The sequence below is a fragment of the Plecotus auritus genome (assembly GCF_963455305.1).
Source record: "Plecotus auritus genome assembly, chromosome: 4".
Taxonomy (NCBI): Eukaryota; Metazoa; Chordata; class Mammalia; order Chiroptera; family Vespertilionidae; genus Plecotus; species Plecotus auritus.
This window is the reverse complement of record NC_137775.1, coordinates 102709309-102732127: the sequence shown is the minus strand read 5'-3', so window position 1 is coordinate 102732127 and position 22819 is coordinate 102709309. Positions and strand designations below refer to the sequence as shown.

Genomic DNA, 22819 nt, shown 5'->3' with positions numbered 1-22819 from the left:
TGCATGGGATGATGCCCAACCAACAGCCACATCAGCCAGGGCCCAGTTTTATATTTTCCTTTTTCAACATAATTCTCCAAGAAAGCTGGATGTCACCCAGATCCCACTTAGAACTGTACTGAAAACACCACGCTATGCCCGCATGGTAGTCAAGGGGAAAGAACTGAAGAAGGTGGGGTTCACCCTGTTTTTTGGAGAATGGGATTCAGGTTGTTCAAGTCCTAGTTTCCAGGTAATGTTTTCCTGCACCACCTTTAGCTTTGGGGGAGGTGTTAACGGTATTGTCTTCAATTTTCAGTCTCCCAGCTTCGCCCTGAGCTGTTTCCTTTGCAGGGTCTGCCCCACTCTATCCAGTAGGATCCTTCTCTCTTCCACTTTATCTCCTCACATCAAGTCACTTCTTTCCTCTGGATGGAGTTAAAGGGAGAACCATGACCCGTCTTGGTCCCAAAGTCTCCTGAAAGGTCCTCCCCATCACCCTTTCTTACCCAAAGAGGAGTATCAGTTCTGTATGATGAAAGGTATACACTGTTGCCTAAATTTTGGAGTCATTCCCCGAGGAGGGGGGACAGGACACGTTTTGTCTTTTGGCAACATTTCTTTTGTTATTGCCCCCCCCACCTTTGGTTTTGTCCTATCCTACACTTAAAATTTTTGTTGCGTTGAGCTATTTTTTCATATTGAAAAATGACATTGCCCCCAAAGCCAAAAATAAATGGGAATTGAAAAAATATTTGCAAGACTTTTGCTCATTTAGCTGACTGGCTCACTTACACATGTATTGTTCTCCATGAATGGATGAGAAAATCCTTAATTGACCCTCATGTCTTCATCCCTGGTACCCAACCCCAGCCCCAACAGTCCTAACTAGGGTGGGCATAGGCGGCGCAGGCTTGGGCAGCATGTAGGAATTGGGATGGAAACGGATGGAAGTCAAAGGAGCATAAGTGGTTCCCAGACCAGCACCTTGGAATCTGTAGAAATGCAGGTTCTGACGATGCACTGACCCAAACCAGGTGGCTCCTCGTAGTCAGTGCTCCAGAGGAATCATGAACGAGTTAGAAGGCCACTGCTGCCCAGCCCCTGTGCACAGCACCCAGGACTCCTCGGGGCGGTATCTACAACCTAAGATGAAGGTAACTAGCATGGGAGGCCACCCATGGGCCCATTCTAAACACTGCTGCTCTATCATGTTCTTTTGTTAAAGATTTTTTATTGATTCCTAGAGAGAGAGGGAGGGAGAGGGAGAAACATCCTTGTGAGAGTGGAACATGGATCGGCCTCCTCCTGCGCTCCCCGTCCTGGGGATGTGCCCCGGGGATGCACGCGGCAACCTCTGGGTGCACGGGAAGACATTGAACCAACCGGGCCACTATGGCTGCGCACTATCTCATGTTTTTAAGTTGCACAAAATAAGTCTCAAAGTTACCCTGGAAATTTAAGTCCATTTTCCTTGGCCAATTTTCAGTAATTCTAGGGACTAATGCAATTCTCACATTCCTCCCATATCAACATGCTTTCTGACTAAACCAAGATTTTTTTGGGGGGTAGTTAACTCTACAACCCCTCAGTGTACAAATAACTTTCTCCCATTCTAAAAGCCTACTGGAAGGAAGCAAGCTGTATTCTAACGTTCATTTCAAGTGAGTTCTGTTTTACCTTAATTGTTCACAAGTGTCAATGCTTAACAGCAATTTATCTGGCAAGTTGAGAACCTGCAGCCATCCCTCAATCTCGATCAGAAAACAATTCTGGACCACAGGCTCAGCGTAGTTTAATTAGGAAACTAAACAAGCTGGGTGGAGTGGGATGATCGGACTGCTGGCATGGAACCCTTGGGGGACAGGCAGTCTTGGTGGTGTGGGCCCGGGCGGGGGGCAACCCTTCCCCTCCAAGGCAAGGCACGGCTATTTGGCAAGGAGAGATGAGCGGTGGGATCCCACGGCCCAAGGACATGCTCTGGGGGCCAGCTGACAAGCATGCAACATGGGGATCATTCAGGCAGCTTGAACCATGAGGCTAGGCACGGCGAAGGTTGAGGGCTCAGGCTGTTCGCAAAGGCTTGTGGTTCACCTGGTAAAAAAGACGATAGTGGGTGACATGGGAACTTCCCTCATGCTCCATTTGGATGAATGGGCTGCAGGGAGGAATGCACACCCAGAATTTTTCTAGTTTTTTCTTCTTCCCCAATTACAGTTTACATCAATAGCATTGGCATATGGCACAGTAAGGGGTCTGCTTGTTTCCTGGCACCCTCCCTCACCCCCTTGCCCAGTCATAGGATCCGTGTACAGCAGTGAATTACTGAGCATGTGTGGGAGGGGCCAGAGCGTGGCTTATAGACCCCAACCCTCCACTGCAGGCCTCAAGGAGGCTCCAATGAGCCCAGCTTGAAGGCCAGGGAAGTGGTCCAATGCTTTTCCTTACATATGAATTTCTTTATTTAAGACACTCTTATATGGTACTTACTACGTACCAGGCAGTGTTCTAAACACTTTGCAAATATTATGCATTTAATCCCTGTAACCATTCAACAGGTAGTTGCTATTACTAAGCTGTGAGGAGACATGGACAGAGTTGAGAACTTCTCTGAGGTCACGGCACGCACTGGAGCCAGGATTTGCAACCCGCAGGTTTCAGCGCCGTGCTGACCTCTGCCATAACCTTCAGGTGAGTCAGCAGGCCTGAGAAGAGCAGTGCGATGCGTTGGTATTAACCGTCAACAGACCTCTCCCAGTTCCCTGTCCTAGACAGGGCAGGGCTGGAAGCTGGCTGCCCAGCTGCATGATGGGGGCCAAGTTACTCACACGTTGGAGTTCAGTTTCTCTACTTTGTAAAACACTCCGTACTCCAGGGGTAGTGTCAGTAAAACATCCTTTTATAAAAAAGGTTTATGTCGAAGCTGAGCACTGGCACAAAGATAGCAACTGATACATGTCCCTGTGCGGGGTGCACGCGCCAGGGCCCCGCAGCCCTCACCTGGGAGATGCTGATGCCCGTGAGCCTCTCCACGCTCTCCGGCAGGTGGCTCAGGATATCCAGTACTTCCCCCGTCACTTTGGCCGCCCCCACGGCCCCACTGCCACTGGACACCAGTGTGATCTTTTTGGTCGAGGTCAAGGGACCACTGATCTCCTCTGCCACCTGGGAGTGAGACGTCCACTCAGCACCTGTGACCCGATCACACCCTCCTAAAAGGCTTTACCCTGGGCTTTTTTGTTAATCCTCATCCGAGGATATTTTTTCCATTGATTTTTAGAGAGAGTGAAAGGGAGGAGGGAGAGAAACATCTCGATCGATTGCCTCCCACATGTGTCCTGATAGCCAGGGATCAAACCTGCAACCCAGGTACATGCCCTTGACCGGGAGTTGAACCCATGACCCTTGGGTGCATGGGTGGATGTTCTCACCACTGAGCCACGCCGGCTGGGCGACCCTGGGTTTTTTAAGATCCCGTCTTACAAATCATCCTTTTTCACTTTGGTCACTGGCTTATAACTCCCACCCTAACTCATGGTCCCCTAGCCTGGTTCTGGTGATACCCGACCTGGGGCAGCTTCTCCAGCAGCATGTCCAACTGAGCAGCCTCCTGATATAGCTGGAACGCTTCTGCCTTCTTGGCCATCTGTTCGGCCTCAGCCCGGGCCCGGGCCCCAATAGCGAAGGCCTCGGCCTCCCCCCGCATCTGGGGAGGGCACAGGACACTATGATGTGATGGGAGCAGGTGAGGGCGAGAAACCCCAGCTCCGCAGAATGCCTCCAAACTCACCCTCACAGACTCCGCTTCGGCCTCTGCCTGCATGATCAGCTGGGACCTGGGCAAACAGGGGTGCAGAGTTGCTGAGGCCCTGGCTCCAGGGGGAAGGCCTGAGCGGGGGTGGAGGCTCGACCACCTGAGCTCCATAGGAGTCCAGGTAGTGAAGACCTCGGCTCTTTATCTGGGGGTGCCTGGGTGGGAGGAGCCGGAGGGGCCAGGGAAGGGCATTTACTTCTCTGCCTCCGCTAGGCGTTCCAGCCGGTAGCGCTCGGCTTCTGCCGGCTTCCGCACGCGGGCCTCCAGCTCCTTCTCCCGGCGGGCAATCTCCTGCTCCTGCACTGCCACCTGCTGCGCCCGCTCCACCACCTGCACCTGCACACGCTGCTCCTCGATCTGCTGCTTCGTTTTGGCCACCTGGGAGGAGGATGCTCAGCGTCAGGGCTGAAAGGCAAGTGCCCAGGACCAGAGAGGCCAGGGCAGGGCTCCGGGGTGGGGTAGGTGGAGTGGTCCCAGGACAGTTCCGCTAGCCCAGTGGAGTCCGTTTCTTATACAGACCCAAGGCATGCATGGCCCGATCCTCCTCAGCCTGCACCCAGGACCAGGACTCCCAGGCAGCCTGTCAGAGCTGGACAGGGCTGGGACTCAGTGGCCTCCGCAGGCCGGCTGGCGGCGCAGCCCCTACAGGAGCCCCCACGGACTCGTTTCCCACCTTCTCTCCCTCTGGTGTGAGCACCTGGCGACATGAGGGCAACCCTGTCTGGCTCCCTCCACCCGTCTCTCCGCCTTAGTGCAAGCCACCCACTGCGCCCAGCTGCCGCAACGGGCTCCTGCTTCCTTTCTAGGGGCTGTGCGCGGGTGCCTTTTTCATTTTTATTTTTGCATCTGGTACACAATCAAGGGAGAAATCAGGATTCCACTATTTCCGAAAACGACCTGGTTCCCTCCCCCACAAGCCACCAGTGCCCAGCGTCCCGTGTACCCTTCCAGGGCACTCGACAAGCATTCCAGGAACCTACATACAGAATGCCTCTTATTTAGGCAGAGTTCATTTCTTACTCCTCGTGGCATCCAGGGAGCAGAGGGATGTCGGGGAGGAGGTGCAGGGAAGGAGGGCGTGTCTTTCCCGTCTCGCTGCTCCAGCCCCCCGCCCCCCCCCCATCACCATCATTGCGCGGGTGCTCCTGCCTGGACTGGCCCCACCTGAAGATGTCAAGTCTTTTCCAAACTGGACTTGCTGCTCTCCGGGGCAGCGTAAGGCCACCTCTCCCCTCCCCACCTCGGCCTGGCCCCTTCGGAGGACTCAACCTCTAGCAGCTTCCTTGGACCGAGTATGTGGGCAGTAGGTTCTCCAAGACCTTCCTTCTCCGAGACTTTTATTCTGCCCTTCTATCTGAATTACAGTTAGGCCGAGTACAGTTACTACGTTGAAATCATTTTCAGCAGAATTTTGAAGGCATTGCTCCATGGTCTTCTAACTTAAGAAATGTAGTCATTTTGATGCCTGATCCTTTGAGAAAAGTTCTCTGGAAGCTTCTAGATCTTGTTCTCAGGGATCTGAATGTGTTTCAATATAGATGTTTTTCATTAATGTGTTGGGCACTTGGTGGGTTGTTTCAATTTAGAAACTCACACCCTTCAAAACAGATAAACATTTTGCAAATTTTTCATTCGGTTATTTCCTCCCATTTTCTTTGGTCTGTTGGAGCTGCTGGACTGGCCGTTCTTCCACCCATCTGTTCTGTTCTATTTTTCTTTCTTTCTTTCTTTTAAAATATATTTTTATTGATTTCAGAGAGGAAGGGAGAGGGAGAGATAGAAACATCAACGGTGAGAATCATTGATTGGCTACCTCCTACACACCCCCTACTGGGGGTGGAGCCCACAACTCAAGCATGTGCCCTTGACCAGAATGGAACCTGGGGCCCTTCAGTCTGTAGGCCGACACTCTATCCACTGAGCCAAACTGGCTAGGGCTGTTCTATTTTTCTGGGGAGTTTTATTAGAATTTCTCTTCCAAAGTGATTTTTAAATTTATGCCATTTTATTACTTCCCCCCTTTATTGAATTTATCGGGGTTTATTAATTTCTACCAGTGGTTTCTTGTTCTCTATCCTGACTTCCTAGAAGTGGATTCTTCTATCTCACTGAGCACATTTACTTTTTCAAAAGCTTTCTTTTCCCTGCATAGCCCGTCGCCTCCGCTTGGCTCTGCGGTCTCCCTCCCAGACAGGTGTCCGTGGCTGCCTGCTCGCAGGGCAGAGGCTGATGGGCACTGGAAGTAAGCTCTGGGGTGTGGGTGTGGCCTATGGGCTGAGAATGTCCCTCTTGGCAGTCTGGGCAGGCCACAAGCTGGGAAACCTCGGCTCCAGGAACTTTAAGTCTCTCCCTTTGGAGTGTTCATGTTCCCAGGGCACTTTTCTGATCTATTCTTTGGAAGACGGAGCTCTGGGAGCCGACTGGGGCCGGGGGTGAGAAGGGGCCAGCATGTGGCATGTGACAGGCCACGGTCAGTTCATGGCCCTGCTGCTGAGTGCCAGGTCCTCGCCTGTGTCTGCCTGCCCCACGTCACATCCTCTGGTTTACTCTCACCAGATAACCCTCCAGACGTCTACTGGGCAGAGAGAGACCAGGAAAGGGACCCAGAGGCAGGGAGTCCGCGAAGTGGCTCTTCCCCTGTTTTTTCTGATTTCGACAGTCTTCAGGCCCAGAGCCTCAGACATGGCACCAGCTCAGCCATGCGTAGTAATTACCACGGCCTTCCAGCTTCCAAAGTGATGCTACCGTGGCCATTCCTTCCTTCCTTTTTTCTCTCTTCTCAAAATCACGCCATGTGGTTTTAATGAGGTTTTAGCTGCATTTATCCAATCATTCATCTTTGAAAAAGCTCCCTACTGCCTTTCTTCTGACAATCAATTCTCCACACAGCAGCAGTCTGATCCTTATACAAACATCAATTGAACCACAGCACCTCTCTGCCTGAAGTTCTCTAGTAGCTTTCCAGTGTGCTTGGAGTCTCTTCTAAGTCGCCATCATGGCTCCCTGAGCCCTCCGTGACCTGGCCTGGCCTCCTCTCCCTCAGCGCACTAGCCACACCAATCAGAAACCCCTTTTCTGTTTCTGGGACATGCCAAGTTCTTTCCTACCTCAGGGCCTTTCCCCGTGCTGGTCCCCTGCCTAGCCACTAGCCACATGCGGCTATTTAAATTTAAGTTAGTAGTCAATAAGCTTAAAATGCAGTTCCTCAGTCACAATTCCACCAGCCACATTTCAAGTGCTCAGCGTCACAGCAAAATGCAGAACATCAGCACAAAGGTTCTGTTTGAGCATCCCTGGTTTAGAATACTCTTGGCCCACAACTCTCTACATTGCTGGTTCTTTTGCGTCTTCAGGTTTTAATTCAAATATCGTTTGCTTACAGCAGTCTTCTCTGACCACCCGACCTCATATAGTAACCCACCGCTGTCACAGCCCAGCGCCCTGAAGCTCCGCGCCGCGGGTTGGCGTGCTCTGTTATACTGTATGCTCTCTGAGAGCAGGAATCTTCTCTGTCTCATTCATACCCTTTTCTCTAAAACAATGTCTGGCACATAGTAGGCACTTCATAGGTATTTGTTGACTGAATCATTATTTCATGATTACCTAGCACAAAGCCTGGCACAAAATGAGGAACTCACTGAAGTTAAACAGAGCCCAAACCAGCCTAATCCATTGATTTGTAGACAGAAAAAAAGCCCTATTTACATTAAGGACCTTATCCATAGTCCTACCCATGCTAGTGGTTTCCATTATGTTACTGCTTCTCACACTCCAACGCATGCATGAATCACCTAGGGCAGTGGTCGGCAAACCGCGGCTCGCGAGCCACATGTGGCTCTTTGGCCCCTTGAGTGTGGCTCTTCCACAAAATACCACGGCCTGGGCGAGTCTATTTTGAAGAAGTGGCGTTAGAAGAAGTTTAAGTTTAAAAAATTTGGCTCTCAAAAGAAATTTCAGTCGTTGTACTGTTGACATTTGGCTTTGCTGACTAATGAGTTTGCCGACCACTGACCTAGGGCTTTTTGTTAAAATGCAGATTCTGATTCAGTCTGGGCTGGAGCCTGAGACTTTGTATTTTTAACAAACACTCCAGGGCGGCTGCTGCTGGCAGGCAGACCACACTTCAAGTAGGAACGCACAAGCCAGGGACTTATCCCCGCCACCAAAGGCGTTTTGCGCTTATTATGCTTTTAGCCTGTACCAACGCTTGGCAAAAACGAGCTTCCTAACATTGCTATCCTTTGGGTAAAGGGTACTCAAAGTGCAGTGGACTCTCGTTCTTCACGGTAGTTCTGTTGCATAAAGTAGAACAAAATACTTATTTTGTTCCCAGGGGAAATGTGGCGTTAGGTGGTATGAGCCTCTGGCTACAACATTTTTACCAATAGGGCAACATATAACCTTGTTTCATGTGTTTCTGTTTAAAGCAGGGGCGGCCGCCGAAACCGGTTTGGCTCAGTGGATAGAGCGTCGGCCTGCGGACTGAAAGGTCCCGGGTTCGATTCCGGTCAAGGGCATGTACCTTGGTTGCGGGCACATCCTCAGTGGGAGGTGTGCAGGAGGCAGCTGATCGATGTTTCTCTCTCATCGATGTTTCTAGCTCTCTATCCCTCTCCCTTCCTCTCTGTGAAATATCAATAAAATATATTTAAAAAATAAAAATAAAAATAAAGCAGGGGCGGCCTGCCAAGGCATTAGGGGTGAGTTATTAAATGATTGCCCATTGCCCTGGCCGGAGCTGCCCAGTGGTTTGAGCACTGACCTGCAAACCAAAGGGTCTTGGGTTTGATTCCTGATCAAGGGCACGTACCTGTGTTGCAGGTTCCTGGCCCCAGCCCTGGTGGGGGTGAGTGTGGGAGGCACCAATTGATGTGGCTCTCTCACATTGATGTTTCTCTCTTTCTCCCCACGTCCCTCGCACTCGCTCTAAAAAAATATTTATCAACTAGAGGCCCGGTGCATGAAATTTGTGCACGGGTGGCGGGGGACGGGAAATCCCCTCAGCCCAGCCTGCACCCTCTCCAATCCAGGACCCCTCGGGGAATGTCCGACTGCCGGGGATTGGGCCTAAACTGGCAGTCAGACATCCCTCTCACAATCCTGGACTGCTGGCTCCTAATCACTCACCTGCCTGCCTGCCTGGTCACTCCTAACTGCCCCCGCCCTCCTGCCAGCCTGATCGCTCCTTACTGCCCCTCCACTGGCCTGGTCACCCCTTACTGCCCCCTCCCCCCCCGCCAGCCTGGTCGCCCCTCACTGCCCCCCTGCCGGCCTGGTTGCCCCCAAACTGCCCCCTCTGCCGGCCTGGTTGCCCCCAACTGCCCCCCCCCCCCCCCCGCCAGCCTGGTCGCCCCATGCAGCCTGCTTGTTCAGTCATTTGGTCATCCCTCACCAACGCCCCCTGCTGGCCTGGGCGTAGGCAGCCATCTTGTGAGGGCGTGAGGATTAATTTGCATATCACCTCTTCATTATGTAGGATGGGAAAAATATCCTGGGGTGAGTATTAACCAAAAAAATAAATGTTTGGCCGAATATAGCAGGCTAGTTTTTAAGTTGATAATTTTGTATGGCCCATGAATGATGTTATGAATATCCAAATGGCCCTTGGCAGAAAAAAGGTTCCCCACCCTCGTTTAAAGCCATCTTATGTAATAAATGTTGCTGGTTCATTACCAACGAACTTTCAGACAACAGCAGCACGAGTGCCTGAACGAAATTCATCTAACACGCATTTCCTCCATACGCCACGGCGCCACCTCCCCGCACTTAGGAAAACTAGACAGCACCTGAGCACTGTGTTCGGGGCCATTTACACAGTGAGATCACCAACAAAGAACACAAGAAGGTGACCAATGTGGTGGTGAATATACTATGAAGTAAACACACTACAAAGACAACACTGCTTATAGTATAAGCTTTTCCAGAACATCTGCTCAACCTCAGCTGGGAGCTGTGTGCCAGGCGGCTTGGGTTGCTGCCTCTCCCTGCATGTCTGCAAGTGGCCTCAAAGGTGCGGCAGGGCTGACTTTGGAGTTACCGATACATTTAGCGAGCAGGCACGTTCTCAGTACAGAACCCACGCGTGAGGACCGAGTGTACCTCCTCGCCATGCCTGGGCTGCCGGACCTCACTCAGCAGGGGTCGAAGCCCAACTTCAGGGTTTCCTTCCTCACACCCTGTGGTCACCAGGGCTGCCCTGTGCAAATGAGAAGAGGCACCTCTTCCTCTGGGATGCAGAATGCACAGCTTGGTGAGGGGCATGGGCTGGATCTCAGCTCTGGTTCACCCCCATCCAGGTGCCATTGCACAGGCACAACCTGCTCCAAACACATGACCAGCCTACAGATGTTATACCTCTTGACCTTTTCTTTCCTTTTTAGCTGAAATGTTTAGGTCTTTTAAATTTCCCTCATATGGATGAGTTGGGTCAGAAATGGGGAGCAAAATATGGGGATCAGAGTCAGAATATGGGAGAGTGGGAGCCTGAGAGAGAGGGTGCCGGGCAGGCCCGTGGCTGCCTGCCTGCCCGGATGGTGGCTCTGACCTGCAGTTGGTAGGCCAGGTCAGCCTGGGCGCGGCGGGTGTTGACCTCAATGTCATAGGTGGCCTTCTTCAGCTCATAGTCCCTCTGGGCCTTGGCCATCTCGATCTCACTCAGGTACTGAGCAGACACTTTCTCCTGCTTGGCTTTGGCCTCCTGTCCATACAGAGACCAGGTACGGAGTCAGAGCAGGATGGGAAGGCCCAGGGCGAGGGCCTGCTTCCCACAGGCTTCCCTGCCTTTGCCCAGCCCTGGCCTCATCTCTTTCCTCTGCCAACCCAGTTCCATCAGCCCCCAGTCGTTGTGCACTCCCCTCAAGTGCTCAAGTGCCCATGGGGACCACAGACCGCCCCCCCCCCCCCCGCCCGCCTCACCCGGATCCCAGCATCTCGCTTGGCCTCCGCTTCTCCAATCCGAGCATCTTTTTGGACTTGAGCGGTCCGAGCCTTCCCCAAGGAGTGCAAGTAGTCCTGTGGGAGAGACGCAGACACTGGAGTCCTGCAGAGGGTGTAAGCAAGGAGCAGGGACAGAGAGGACCACCTGTCCAGGTTTACCTGGTCGTCATGAATGTCCTTCAGGGTGTAGCTGACCACACTGATGCCCATGTTCACCAGGTCTGAGGAGGCCACTTTGAAAACCTGCTCTGAGAACTTCTGCCTATCCTTATAGATTTCCTAGGACAAGAACGTGGGAGGAGGAACTTAAGCTCTCGGGTCCTGGGGCATGGCCCCCCTGCGGACCCTGTCCAGGTATTGCCCTGCGTCAGGCCCACCTCCACAGTCATGTGGGCCATGATGGCCCTCTGGTGGCCCTCCAGCGTCTCCAGTGCGATGTGGGCGATCTCGGCCTCTGTCTTCCCCAGGAACATTTGGCAGGCAGCCGCCAGCATCTCTTTGTTCTGCCCCTGGATTTTCACCTGCAGGCAGAGGAGGGGTGGGAAGGGTGAGGTGCAGGTCTGGAGCAGAGAGGAAGCAGGGAGAGGAGAGAGGAGGCCCTACAGAGGGAGTGGGGGCGTGGACGCCGGGAAAGGTTCAGAAAGCCGCACCTGGGCGATGCCGGTGACTGAGATGGGGACCCCATGGCGCGTGTAAACCTTCTCACTCTTGACATTGAGGGTCAATGTGTTGAGAGAGATCCTAGAGGGAAACAGAAGGGGGAACAGTGAGAAAAGGGGGGACAGTGAGAAAAGGAGGAGAGAAGAAACGGGCCCTCGGGCTCTCCCTACCCACCTCTGGATCTGCTGGATGCAGGGCAGGACGAAGACGCGGCCCCCGGCCACCATGACCGGGGGGCTCCGGCAGAAACCTGCAAGGTGGGGGCAGAGAGCTGGCGTCGCGCTAGGATGCGGGGGACTAGGGTACTTGGGGGGGGGGGGCGCTGCAGCGCTGAGGGGGGGCCGGGAGCCCTGGCGCAGCGGAGCTGGTGGGAGGGGAGGGGCAGAGCCAGGCTCCCAGGGGCTGGGGGCGCGGGCTGAGGAAGAACGGCGCTTACCGGAGACCACCATGGCCTCATTGGGGCCACAGGTGAAGAACATGGCTCCGTGGGGGCTGGCGGAGAGCGGAGAAGGCGTCCGCGGAGGCGGGAGCGGTGGGGCCGCGGGAGCGGCTGTTTCCTGTCAGCCCGCCCGCACCACCACCTCGGCCCAGTCCCCCCGCACCCGGGCCCGGCTAAGGCTTTCCCCCGGGAAACCCGCAGACTCCAGCGACGCCCGCTCGCCTGCCCGGCCACCGCCTGCGTCCCCGCCCGCAGCGAGGGCGGTTCTCCGGGATCCGATAAAGCTCCGCCGCGCCCAGGCCCCGACCTCACGCCGCCCCCCGGTCCCCTGCCCGCCTCCCGGACCTGGGAGCCAAGTCACGGCCACCCGAGCACCAGCGTCCTGGAAGCCCAACCCGCGGCCTCCGCGCGGCCCGCGCCCCGCCCCACCCTAGGGCTGCGGCAGCGCGCCCCGCCCCCCAGCGGCCCCGCCCCGTTCCCGGCAGGCCCCGCTCCCCACCTCCGCTTCCCGCAGCCCCTGCTCCGCCCCGGCGCGTGACGCGGTGTCGTCACGGGTATGCCCCGCGGCGGCTGGGAGCCGCAGGATGAGCCGCGGACCTGTGCGCCCGGTGGCCGGGGTCCCGGGGTCGGGGGCGCGGCCGCTGGTCCTTGGCGCTCGAAGGGGGACTCGCCGCAGTCAGAGACTCACTCGGATGACCGCCACAGTAAACCGCGTTTATTTGTGTTCACAGAACATACCGCGCGACCCGGGGCCCGACAGCCACCCTCCTCGTAGCCAACCCTGGGGGCAACCTCGAGGAGACGGGAGGCCGAGGCCTTACTGCCCCCGGGCCGCTGAAGCCTCGGAGTGGACTGGGCTTGGTGCTGGAGGACGGGGTGTCACCCGCAGACCCAGCCCTGGACCGGTCCAGCGCCCTGGGGCCGACCGCCTCCCGGTCCCTCCCGCTCCCCGGGTCCCAGCGCTTCCCAGCTCACAGAGACCAGAAGGTGTAGCAGCGGGCATGCCTCGCGCCCTCGCATAAGTTAAATAAATATTACATACACCCCTGTCACCTAGGGGACATATAAATACATATACATATAAATATAAGTTAGAGCCACGAGACATAAGTTAACACCGCCCTCCCCACCCGGCCGGCGTGTCCGCGCGCGTCCCGTCGGGTGCGGCGGGCGGCTCCCCGCAGGGCCGAGCGGCCTCGGGAGCCCCGGTGGCTGCGTTCGCACCCACGGACTCCGGCGCTCCTCTGCTCTTTCAGGCCCTGTTGGGTGGGGGTCGCAGTCAGAGGGAGGCTGGGTGGCGCTGGAGAAAAGCGCTGAGGTCCAGAGCGTAGTCCGAGGGCTCCGCCGTCAGATTACGGGGCTCGAGGGCTGGGGCCGCAGGGGTGGGCGCAGGGGGCGCGGCGCTGGGGGCGTCCTCCGTGGCCTGGGGCGCCGGCACCCCTTCTTCCGCCATCAGGATCTGGCAGAAGACGACGGCGAGCAGGAGAAAGAGGAGCCTTCTGGCAGGGCTGGGGTCCTCGGTGGGCAGCTGGCGCCGCACCTGCGCGGAGACAGCCGACGGAACATGTCAGCCGGGGCCCCGACGGCGGCCGTTCCCCCGCCACTCCCCCGGCGCCCACTTCGGCGACACTCACCACTCGTGGGTAGAGGACCCTGCGGCTGCGCTTTCTGTGCCCGCGGGAGGCGCTGGGGCGCGAGGCGGGGGCCGCTGCCAGCTCCGGGAGAGGGTCGAATGTGAAGACCTCGGGCCCAGAGCCCCGCCGGGGTCCCGGGCTGGCGGAGGGTGCTGGGCTCGGGGCCTGCAGGACGGTCATGGTGGGGAGGGAGCAGCGGGAGCGACACATGGCAGCTGAGTGGTGAGCCTGTAGGAAAGACGAGTGGGGCCTGGAGCCTCCAGGGCGAGTTAAGTACAGCTCTGCTGGGGCGGCCCTTCTCACTCCGCCCCCCTCGCGGGCCCGCGCGGAAATTCCTACAGTTCAGCAGCGGGAGGGGGTGGAGACTTGGCCTGTGACCCATAGCTGCGCCTGTGTGTGAGCTGTGAGTGTGTGCTGTGAGTGTGAGCTGTGAGTGTGTGCTGTGAATGTGAGCTGTGTATGTGCTGTATGTGTGTACTGTGAGTGTGAGCTGTGTGCTGTGAGCTGTGATTGTGAGCTGTGTGAACTGTGCATGTGTACACTGTGTGTGAGTGAGCTGTGTGTGAGCTGTGAGTGTGAGCTGTGAGCTGTGAATGTGAGTGTGAGCTGTGCGTGTGTACACTGTGTGAGTGTGAGGTGTGAGCTGTGTGCTGTGAGTGTGAGCTGTGCGTGTGTACACTGTGTGTGAGTGAGCTGTGAGTGTGTGAGCTGTGAGTGTGAGCTGTGAGTGTGAGCTGTGCGTGTGTACACTGTGTGAGTGAGTGTGAGGTGTGAGCTGTGTGCTGTGAGTGTGAGCTGTGAGTGTGAGCTGTGCGTGTGTACGCTGTGTGAGTGAGCTGTGAGTGTGTGAGCTGTGAGTGTGAGCTGTGAGTGTGAGCTGTGCTTATGCTGTGAGTGTGAGCTGTGCTTATGCTGTGTGTGCTGTGAGTGTGTGAGCTGTGGGTGTGCTGAGTGTGTGTGCTGTGAGTGTGTGTGCTGTGTGTGCTGTATGAGTGTGTGCTGTGAGTGTGTGAGCTGTGCATGTACTGTGGGTGTGTGTGTGCTGTGTGTGTGAGCTATGCGTGTGTGAGTTGTGCGTGTGTGAGCTGTGCATATGCTGTAAGTGTGAGCTGTGCGTGGGGTGGGCGAGATCCTACACTCGGGCACACGTCTGGACCGTGGTGTTGAGGATGCCCGTGGCAGCGTCAGGAGGAGGCGCCGCCGCAGTCCCACCCGGGACACAGCAGGACACAGTGAGGGGGTCTGGCCATCTGACCCAGCGAAGTCGGAACCAGCACCCAGGGGCACGCACACCCCTGTAGGTACACAAGAAAACACCCCAGACGGCATTACAGAATAGTAAAGCTCAGGAAGAAAAGCAAACGCAGACCCAGCCCTGCTGCAAAGCGCAAAGGAAACAGACGCACCAACATTCACACGCACACCAGTGTGGGGGGGACATTTCCCCCTTCTTTCCCTCTAGGCTCGTTGGCCGGTCTAATCGTTAAATTGACGTAAGACATTAACAGGGGAAAACAAATTGAACTGCGTTCTTACAGGAAGGGCCCAGGATTACCTGAGACTCAGTGGGGGAGGGACTCGGTTCTGTGCCTCCTGAGGAGTGTGTGTGTGTGGTGGGGGGAGGAGGGCAGGCACTGGGTCATCAGATGCTCCCTCACCACGCAGGCACGTCTTTGAGAGGAAAGGCCTCCCTGGGGCTAGCCCTGCCTGGGGCTCAGGCGGGTAAGGAGAGCGCAGAGCTTTCCCCAAATCCCTGCGTCTCAATGGCGTCAGCTCGGAGTGACCACACGCCAGCGAGGCCCTTCACCAGGCACATCTCTCACACACACACACACACACACACACACGCACACGCACACGCATACGCACACTCGCACGCACACATGCGCGCACGCACACGCTATGCAGAGCGAAGGCGCAGACACACAAGGACAGCCCGGCATTTACCTGCCGATGTTCACACAAAGCTGGACAGAGGATCCCCGAATGCAAAGGTGGGTGGTTAGCCGTCTCCCAAGTTTGCCCCTTGTGTGGATCAAATTACAAAATTCACGTGAACATTTTAAACTGCAAGGCATCATGCAAATCTTGTGGTAATGGTAGTACCTCAGGACAGAATCGATTCTATACTAATAATAGCCTAGGTGGCGTCACAAGATGGCTGTCACAAGGTGGCCAAGCGCACAGAGGAGGTGGGGCCAGCGGAGGAAGCGGGTCCTGGCAGGCGAGAGCATTTGGGGGCCATCAGGCCAGCGGGGGAGGGCAGTTGTGGGTGATTGGGCTGGCAAGGGAGCGGTTACAGGGTGATCAGGCTGGCAGGCAGGTGAGCAGTTAGGAGCCAGCGGTCCCGGATTGTGAGAAGGATGTCCCAGATTGGAGAGGGTGCAGGCTGGGCTGAGGGACAGCCCGCCCCACCCCCCGCATGAATTTCATGCACCAGGCCTCTAGTGTTTTCATAACTGCCTTAGAGAAAGCTGCTCATGGACAAGAGGGCACCCTGTTAAAGGTGCCACTGAGAGTGCTGAGCTGCTGTCAGGGTGCCTGGTGCGGAGGGAGGCAAGCCAGGGGCAGTGGGCACCCTGCTTGGGCCTGGCCACAACTCCTGAGGCTCCTAAGAATATGGAAGACAGTGTAAGGGGGACCCAAAAAGCTGGTGTTCAGGCATCAGTCAGGCAAGGTCCTGGAAGAGCGGCAGGTGAGATGGCCAGTGGGTGGAAGATGTGGAAGAGGACTGTGAGAATGAGAATGGAATCAGCCTTGAGCTGGAAAAGTACAGGATGTGTTTGGGGAACCACAAAGAAAACAGTCCCGGAGTAAGTTCCTGAAAAGGAATAGTGGGAAGTCACAAGGGCTGGGAAGGACTTGGGCAGAGGAGACCGCTTAGCGGCCAGGCCAGGAATCTGGGTGTGGCCAGACTGTGGCGCTTGTGAGGCAGGGGGTGATATAACAGGAGGACAATTCAGGCTGGGAACGGAGCGGGGTGAGGAGCAGGCCCTCCATGAGGAGACACTGAGGCAGGGGCAGGAGCTGGTGAAGCTGGCGGGTAACAAGGACTTGAAAGGGGCCATGGTAGAGGGACCGAGAGGAGGGGTGGCTGTAAGGGATATTCTTAGTGTGAAATCACCAGCATTTAACAATAAGATGGACTCGTTGGTGTCAGGGAGCATGGGCGTGGGGGCACTGCCAGCAGAGAACGAAGGGAGCAGAGCTGGCTCCAGGTGAAGTGCACAGGGCTCAGATCGGTGCCAGGGGCACAGGCCTGGCCCTCCCTTGGCGACGGTGTCACACATGCCTTTGCTTCTGCCATAGAACCCAGCAGCCCAGTGCCTTGCACATAGTAGTTGCTCAATAATCTTCATAAATGAAATATGAACATGCAGAATGCAAATGCACACGCTGGCTGGGTCACCCACGCTTTTGAGACATGGACACCTTCCTTCAAGCTCCACATACAAAACTGACAGCGTCTTTAGAAAAGCTGGGATAATTCTTATCCTGACACCAAACCAGGAACACCTGCGGGCATTTCTCAACCAAGCAAGGAGACAGCCACACAACTGGGCTAGAAATTGATACATTATTGCTGTGCGTACAGTGGCTTCCTGGGCTACAGTGACATGACTTTATTCCCACTACTCCTGTCTAAACACACGGGACACCTCCTCTGCAAAGACACATCCTTCCCCACCCCTGCCTGTCCCCCCTGCCCTCATCCTGACATGTAAGCGAGCGCAGGGAGCCTGCATACCCACCCACCCCCTTATTCCAAGGCCACCTGCCCCTACTCACACCCAGCATCAATGCATGGCTACTGACATGTGTGGACGGCCCACATGCTCACAGATATAAATTGGGGGTGGCAGAGATGGGGGTGTTGCCCCGGTCAGGAGTGCACCCTTGTGTATGATGGAAAGTTTCTCCAGGCCACTAGACGGGGGCGGGAAGTGAAGGGAGGGTGTCAGGCTCTTTCCTGGCCGCTGCCTCCCACGTCTGGAACCAGGACCCCAGCTGGGCCAACTATTCTCCTTGTTCTTCTGGCACAAACAGACCTTTAAGGCCAGAATGGAACAAAGAGAAGAAGCAAAGAACCCCATTCCCTCTTAACCAATGTCCCCCCAGTCCTGCTACCCTCAGAGACTAGGGCTCTGCTCCCCCCACCCCCGCCCTGCACCCCTCCACACGGGAAGCTAGGGAAAGGTGGGGAGCGAATCATTAAGGCAATGAGTGAGTTACAAGGTGAGGCTGAGAGCTGAGGGCCGAGTTAAGGCTGGAGAGGGCCAGGGGCTGAGACCAGCAGCTGGACCCGTTCTTCCCGCCCTAACCTAGGAGAGCAGCCCCGGGGGGCGGCCAGCTGGCTTCCTCCCGCTCCCAGGTCACCGTGTCCCTCCATGTCCAGCTCTGACCTGCTCCCTTGACCTCCCCCTCACTCCTGCTCAGCCCCTTGTTTGTCTCCTCACACACTCGCCCCCTCGGGGGCCCTTTCGTCACCCCTGTGCTTCCTGTTGCTGCGTGCCCACGCAAACGGGGTCTCCGTGAGCCAGGACCTTCTGGCCCTTGGGTCGCCATACCCCTTGGGGCCCCAGCACTAGGCGTTCACCATCAGGGCTTCATGAGCTGTCCTCCTCCTCCTCCTCCCAGGACAGCTGTTTGCACAGCTGTGTCCTTTCAGAAACCCCCAGGCTCCCTCTTCAGAGATGAGGTTGTGGGGTGCTCCACCGAGGCTCGGGATGATGTGCGATCAGGAAGAGCCATGCGGGCAAGGGAAGCAAACCCTGGCCCTCGCCCTCCTACATCCCTGACATGAGGGCCCCTAGCCGGCTGCCAGCTCAAGCTGCCACTGGACGCGGCCAGGGATGGGGGGGAGGGGTGGATGGGGTAGGGAATGTGTGTGTGTGTGTGTGTGTGTGTGTGTGTGTGTGTGTGTGGCTGAGGTAGGGGAGGGGGGGAGGGTGGCCTGGGGTAGGGGACGGGGGGCGGGGGGTCCTGGGGTGGGGGGCCTGGTCTTTGGAAGCCAGCGCTTCTGAGAGGGAAGCAGGGGCCCGAGATGGAGCCGGGCCTGAGGTCGCGGAGGGAACGCTGACCCTCCCAGCTGCCGCTGCCTCTGCGCTCGGGCCTGTGTGTGACCCAGGCGGTTTGCGGTAGAAAGGAGACGGGGCAGCAGGGTTTGCGGTAGAAAGGAGCCGCGGGGCAGCAGAAGGCGCACGCGGCCCTTCGCCCTTCGGAGGCGGAGGGACCTGGGTTTGAATTCCAGCCCTGCTGCTTACAACTCGCGATGGCGCCAGCTAGCTCCCTCTCAGAGGGCGTTTCCTCCACGGAAAGTGTGCAGCTTGGCCTTAAGGTTGTCGTGGGGTTGAAGGGGAGGAGCGCACTACTTGTCGGCAGGCACGTGTGGGGCTTCCTCTGTGGCGGCCGTGGCTGTGGTCCTGGGAAGAGGGCTGCTTGGGAGCTGATGTGTGCAGCTGCAGCCGGCTCAGGAGGGCGGGGAGAAAGCAGCCTCCCAGGGGGAAGCAGCCTCCGAGGGGGGAAGCAGCCTGGGGGTGGGGAGCAGCCTGGGGGTGGGGGGAAGCAGCCTCTGGGGAGGGGGGGAGGCAGCAGGGGTGGGGGAAAGCAGCCTCCCAGAGCTTCCAGCGGCAGGAGATGGGCTCTCTCGGCCCTGACTCCTCCCGTCTCCGGCGGGTTTGCGCTTTTTCTTTTCTCCCAGTAGGGACTCTCCTACATTCTTAGTTTTTGTTCAGGCCACGCCTGGCTTTTACACACCCACCCGGCCCTTGCGTACACACCTGCTGGCCAGGACAGCTCTCACCGGTGGTGGGGCATTGGTGACTTCCTGGCAGTGAGTTAATAAATGACCCTAAAGACTTTCTTTAGGGCCTCAGGGCAGCCCATCGGGCCATGGCAGTTTCCCTGACGCAAAGAATGGCAAGCGTGCCTGGGGCGCCAGGGCAAGGTCACAGAACCCATGTCCCAAGGTCACAGAACACATGCCCCTGCCCGAAATGCAGCTCGGCCCAGCTCAGCCCCAGTTCCTTGGGGGCTGCTGAGAGTTGGGAGCTGGGAAAAGGACCCGGCATCCTGTTCTGTGCCAACACTGGCTCCTCCCTCTGGCCTGTTCCCAACTCTGTGAGAGCAGGACTGTCCATCCGTCTGTCCGTCCTGCCTAGAACGGAGCGTCTCAGCGCAGGCTGCCCGAGGCTAGAAGTGGAGGCCCTGTTGTCCACAGGAAGCAGCCTGCACACCCTGAAGACCGCTCCAATGTCAGCACTGGGGGGTGACTGAGTCAAAGTCTAATCATGGGGCGAAGTACAACAAATCAAGTGTTTCCCTTTCTGTCGCAGTTCCCGACTCCCCGTGCTTCCTGGGTGAGCTGGCCCGTAGAGCCAAGGCCTGGACTAGAGGCTCCCTAATGGCCCCTCTCCACGTTGCTCAACGTCAGACGTGCCTCCCTCCTGCTTCCAAAGCAGCTGCCAGGCCCTTTTCTTCGTAGGCTGGGGTGGGGGTGGGGGTGGAAGCCAGCGGGGGCTCCCTGCTGAGTGGGGTTGACCAGCTGCCAGGGGTGACCCTGCCGCGGCTTTCTGGGAAGGAAGAGGCCCTGTGTGACTCAGAACCAAGTTAGGGAAAAACAAGCTCACTCGCTCGCGGCACCTCGCCAGCCTGGCTTTGACCATGAGCTCATGGAAGAGGAAGCTGGGGCGGCAGCCGCACTCCCTCGCTTCTCACGGCTCCTGGAGAGTCTGGGCCTCTGGGCGGGCATGCGGCTCAGGGCCCTGGTCCTTTCCTGACTCTCCCTCCCGCGCTGCCTGGCCAGGGGCTTCCTGGTTGGAAACCCCGTGCAGCACAGAAGGGATTGCTCGCGAGGGCGAGGGCGGCGGAAAGAGCACTGGCTTGGCCCTAGGACCGCCCCCCTGGGGGCCCAAGTGTCTGGTTTGCTCCCAGAGCCCCGCATCTCTGAAGACCAGTGGTGCTAACCCCAGAGCCCGAACGAAGGGGCTGTTTGGAAGCTGGGGTTCCCCGGTTCAGGAAACAGAGGGTCCCGAGGGACTGGGCAGCCTGGCCCCCAGGGACGGGACCCTGGCTGAGACTTAGCTGATGCTGGCTGCAGAGCAGGCCTCGCAGACGGGCCTTCCCCAGCACCTTCCTGTGTGAAGCCTCCCAGCTCTGAGCGGGCCTGCACTGGCCTCCCAACCAGGCAGCTTCCCGCCTCTCTCCGGGCCCCCTCTCTCCTAACCCCTTGTTTCTCGCCTCCTCCCCCCCATGACGGGGCAACCCTGTTGCTGCTGCGCCCTCTCTCAGGCACCGTGTCCTGCTTCCTCTCCACCCTCCCGGAAACCCAGCCTGACCCCATGCACATTAGTCCACCTACTGTGTGCATAAACCTCTGGAAGCACCCACAGCATGGTGTGGCCACGTGACTGTTGACCTCTCTGATAGCCTGGACCTGTACACGCCATTTGATGCCCGGGACCTTCTGACAAGGCCAAAAAGTGATTAAATTGTCAGCATTTAAAGAAAATCGGTAAGAATATAGCCCGTATTCTCGACCCGTCCCTGTGGGTTGTGCTCGCCTGTCTCTGGCTCCCGTCCTCTCACAGAGTGGGTAGTGCTTGCTGTGGGTGCTTTCTATTAAAGCGTGTCTGTTGGAGCACACCTTACACACTGGAGAGTCCACCCGCTTAGGGGAACCAGCTGATGATGAGTTTGACAAACTCCTAGTTGTGCAAGTGGCACCAGGATCACAGGGGGCATTCCCGCTACATGGAGAGTCCCTCTGGCAGCAGCACCCCTTGCCCGCTGCAGCAGTGACCGCTGGCCTGGCTGTGCCCACGGTCCTGCCTGTTCCAGCACGTCACGTGGCCAGGACAGCAGGCGGCACTGTGTCTGGAGTCTTGCTCAGTGTGTTTCTGTGATTCACCCATGTTCTGATGAACAAGAGGTTCTTTCCTTTTGGTTCTGAGTAGCATTCTATTGTTTAAATATGACTGGCAGGCGGCTGTGGGGCCTGGACCCACAGACCGGGTCCCAAGGTGCGCGTCTCCTGGACTGGGCTCTCCTCGCCTTTCTCAGGGACGCTGAGGCCCACACTCCATTGCAGACCTTTTTCCAAGCGGCCACACAGGAAGATGGCTTCAGACCTGGGCCTTGCGTACCTTCCCCAGAGCAGAGAAACACCTGTCCCTCGGCCTCCCCACGGCCCCTCCTCAGCCAGCCAGACCATGGGCGCCCTTGGACACTGACCATCTGCGGGCCCAGGGAGGACGCTGGGAGGAAGGGACCCTTCCATGCTGACCAGCCCTGCGTCCTGCTGGTTAGCCCACCTCCCACCCAGTTTCCTATCTCCACCTTTGCTCCTGTGAAGTCTGTTCAGTGCAGCCTTTTGTTTTTGCTATCATTTATTTACTAGAGGCCTGATGCACAAAGATTTGTGCAAGAATGGGCCTTCCTTCCCCTGGCTGCCAGCCTTCGCTCTGGCTGGAGCCGCCTTTCCACCTTCCCATGCTGCCCAGAGGCCTGAAGTGGCTAGGGTGGTGCGGAACACCTGCATTGTCTCATCCCACCCCCAGCCCTTCAGCGCCTGCGTATGCAAATTAACCCGCCATCTTTGTTGGGTTAATTTGCATATTCACTCCTGATTGGCTGGTGAGCGTCGCGAAGGTACGGTCAATTTGCATCTTACTATTTTATTAGTGTAGATTTATACATTTTTAAACATTGATTTCAGAGAGAGGAGAAAGAGGAAGGGAGAGGGAGAGAGAGATAGAAACATCAATGATGAGAGAGAATCATTGATCTGCTGCCTCCTGCACGCCCCACACCAGGGATCGAGCCCAAAACCCAGGTATGTGCCCTGACCAGGCATTGAACCAGTGACCTCTTGGTGCATGGGACAACACTCAACCACTGAGCCACACCTGCTGGGCTCAAAGCAGCCTTTTAAAAGCAGTCCAGGTCCTGTGGTGTCATTTCTTGCTCAGAGCCCTTCAGCGGTCCCCAGCCTCGCTCAGTAACTGCCAAGTCCTCACAGGACCAACAAGGACGTCATCTGGGCTTTGATAGAGATTGCACTGAATCTGCAGATCAGTCCAGGAATGTTGCCATGGTAATAATACTGCCTTCCAATCCATAAACATGGTGCCTTTCTGTTTATGTAGATCTCCTTTAGCTGCTGTGATGTGTTACAGTTTTCAGAATATAAGTTTTGCATTTTTGTTACATTTGTTCCTAAGTATTTTATTCTTTTGATGTTATTTAAGTGGAATTTTGTTAATTTTATCTTCTGATTATTCACTGATAGTGTGCAGACATATAGTTGATTTTTGTACAGTGGAACCTCACTGAAATTTTTATTAAGTCTAATCTTTT

General features: G+C 56.5%; 2 protein-coding genes across 4 annotated transcripts; both read right to left on the bottom strand.

Annotated features, from left to right (window-relative positions):
* Nucleotides 1-1757: 1757 nt before the first annotated feature.
* FLOT1 (flotillin 1) lies at nt 1758-12275 on the bottom strand. 3 transcript variants are annotated; one of them, XM_080666909.1, is made up of 13 exons: nt 12174-12275; nt 11826-11881; nt 11564-11639; nt 11380-11470; nt 11107-11250; nt 10889-11008; nt 10709-10804; nt 10338-10490; nt 3990-4171; nt 3770-3815; nt 3548-3685; nt 2980-3144; nt 1758-2073 (listed from the first exon to the last, which is right to left on the bottom strand). In XM_080666909.1, the coding sequence occupies exons 2-13, from the start codon at nt 11866-11868 to the stop codon at nt 2044-2046; spliced, it is 1284 nt and encodes a 427-aa protein (XP_080523035.1). In that variant the 5' UTR covers nt 11869-11881; nt 12174-12275; the 3' UTR covers nt 1758-2043. The 3 variants fall into 3 exon arrangements, with proteins under 3 accessions (XP_080523035.1, XP_080523034.1, XP_080523036.1); XM_080666908.1 differs by lacking the exon at nt 12174-12275 and having other exon boundaries at nt 11826-12100; XM_080666910.1 differs by lacking the exon at nt 12174-12275 and having other exon boundaries at nt 11560-11639; nt 11826-11995.
* Nucleotides 12276-12523: 248 nt separating this feature from the next.
* Nucleotides 12524-13771, bottom strand: IER3 (immediate early response 3). Its single transcript, XM_080664947.1, has 2 exons — nt 13463-13771; nt 12524-13368 (listed from the first exon to the last, which is right to left on the bottom strand). Exons 1-2 carry the CDS (start codon nt 13670-13672, stop codon nt 13108-13110), a joined length of 471 nt encoding a protein of 156 aa, XP_080521073.1. The 5' UTR covers nt 13673-13771; the 3' UTR covers nt 12524-13107.
* Nucleotides 13772-22819: the final 9048 nt, after the last annotated feature.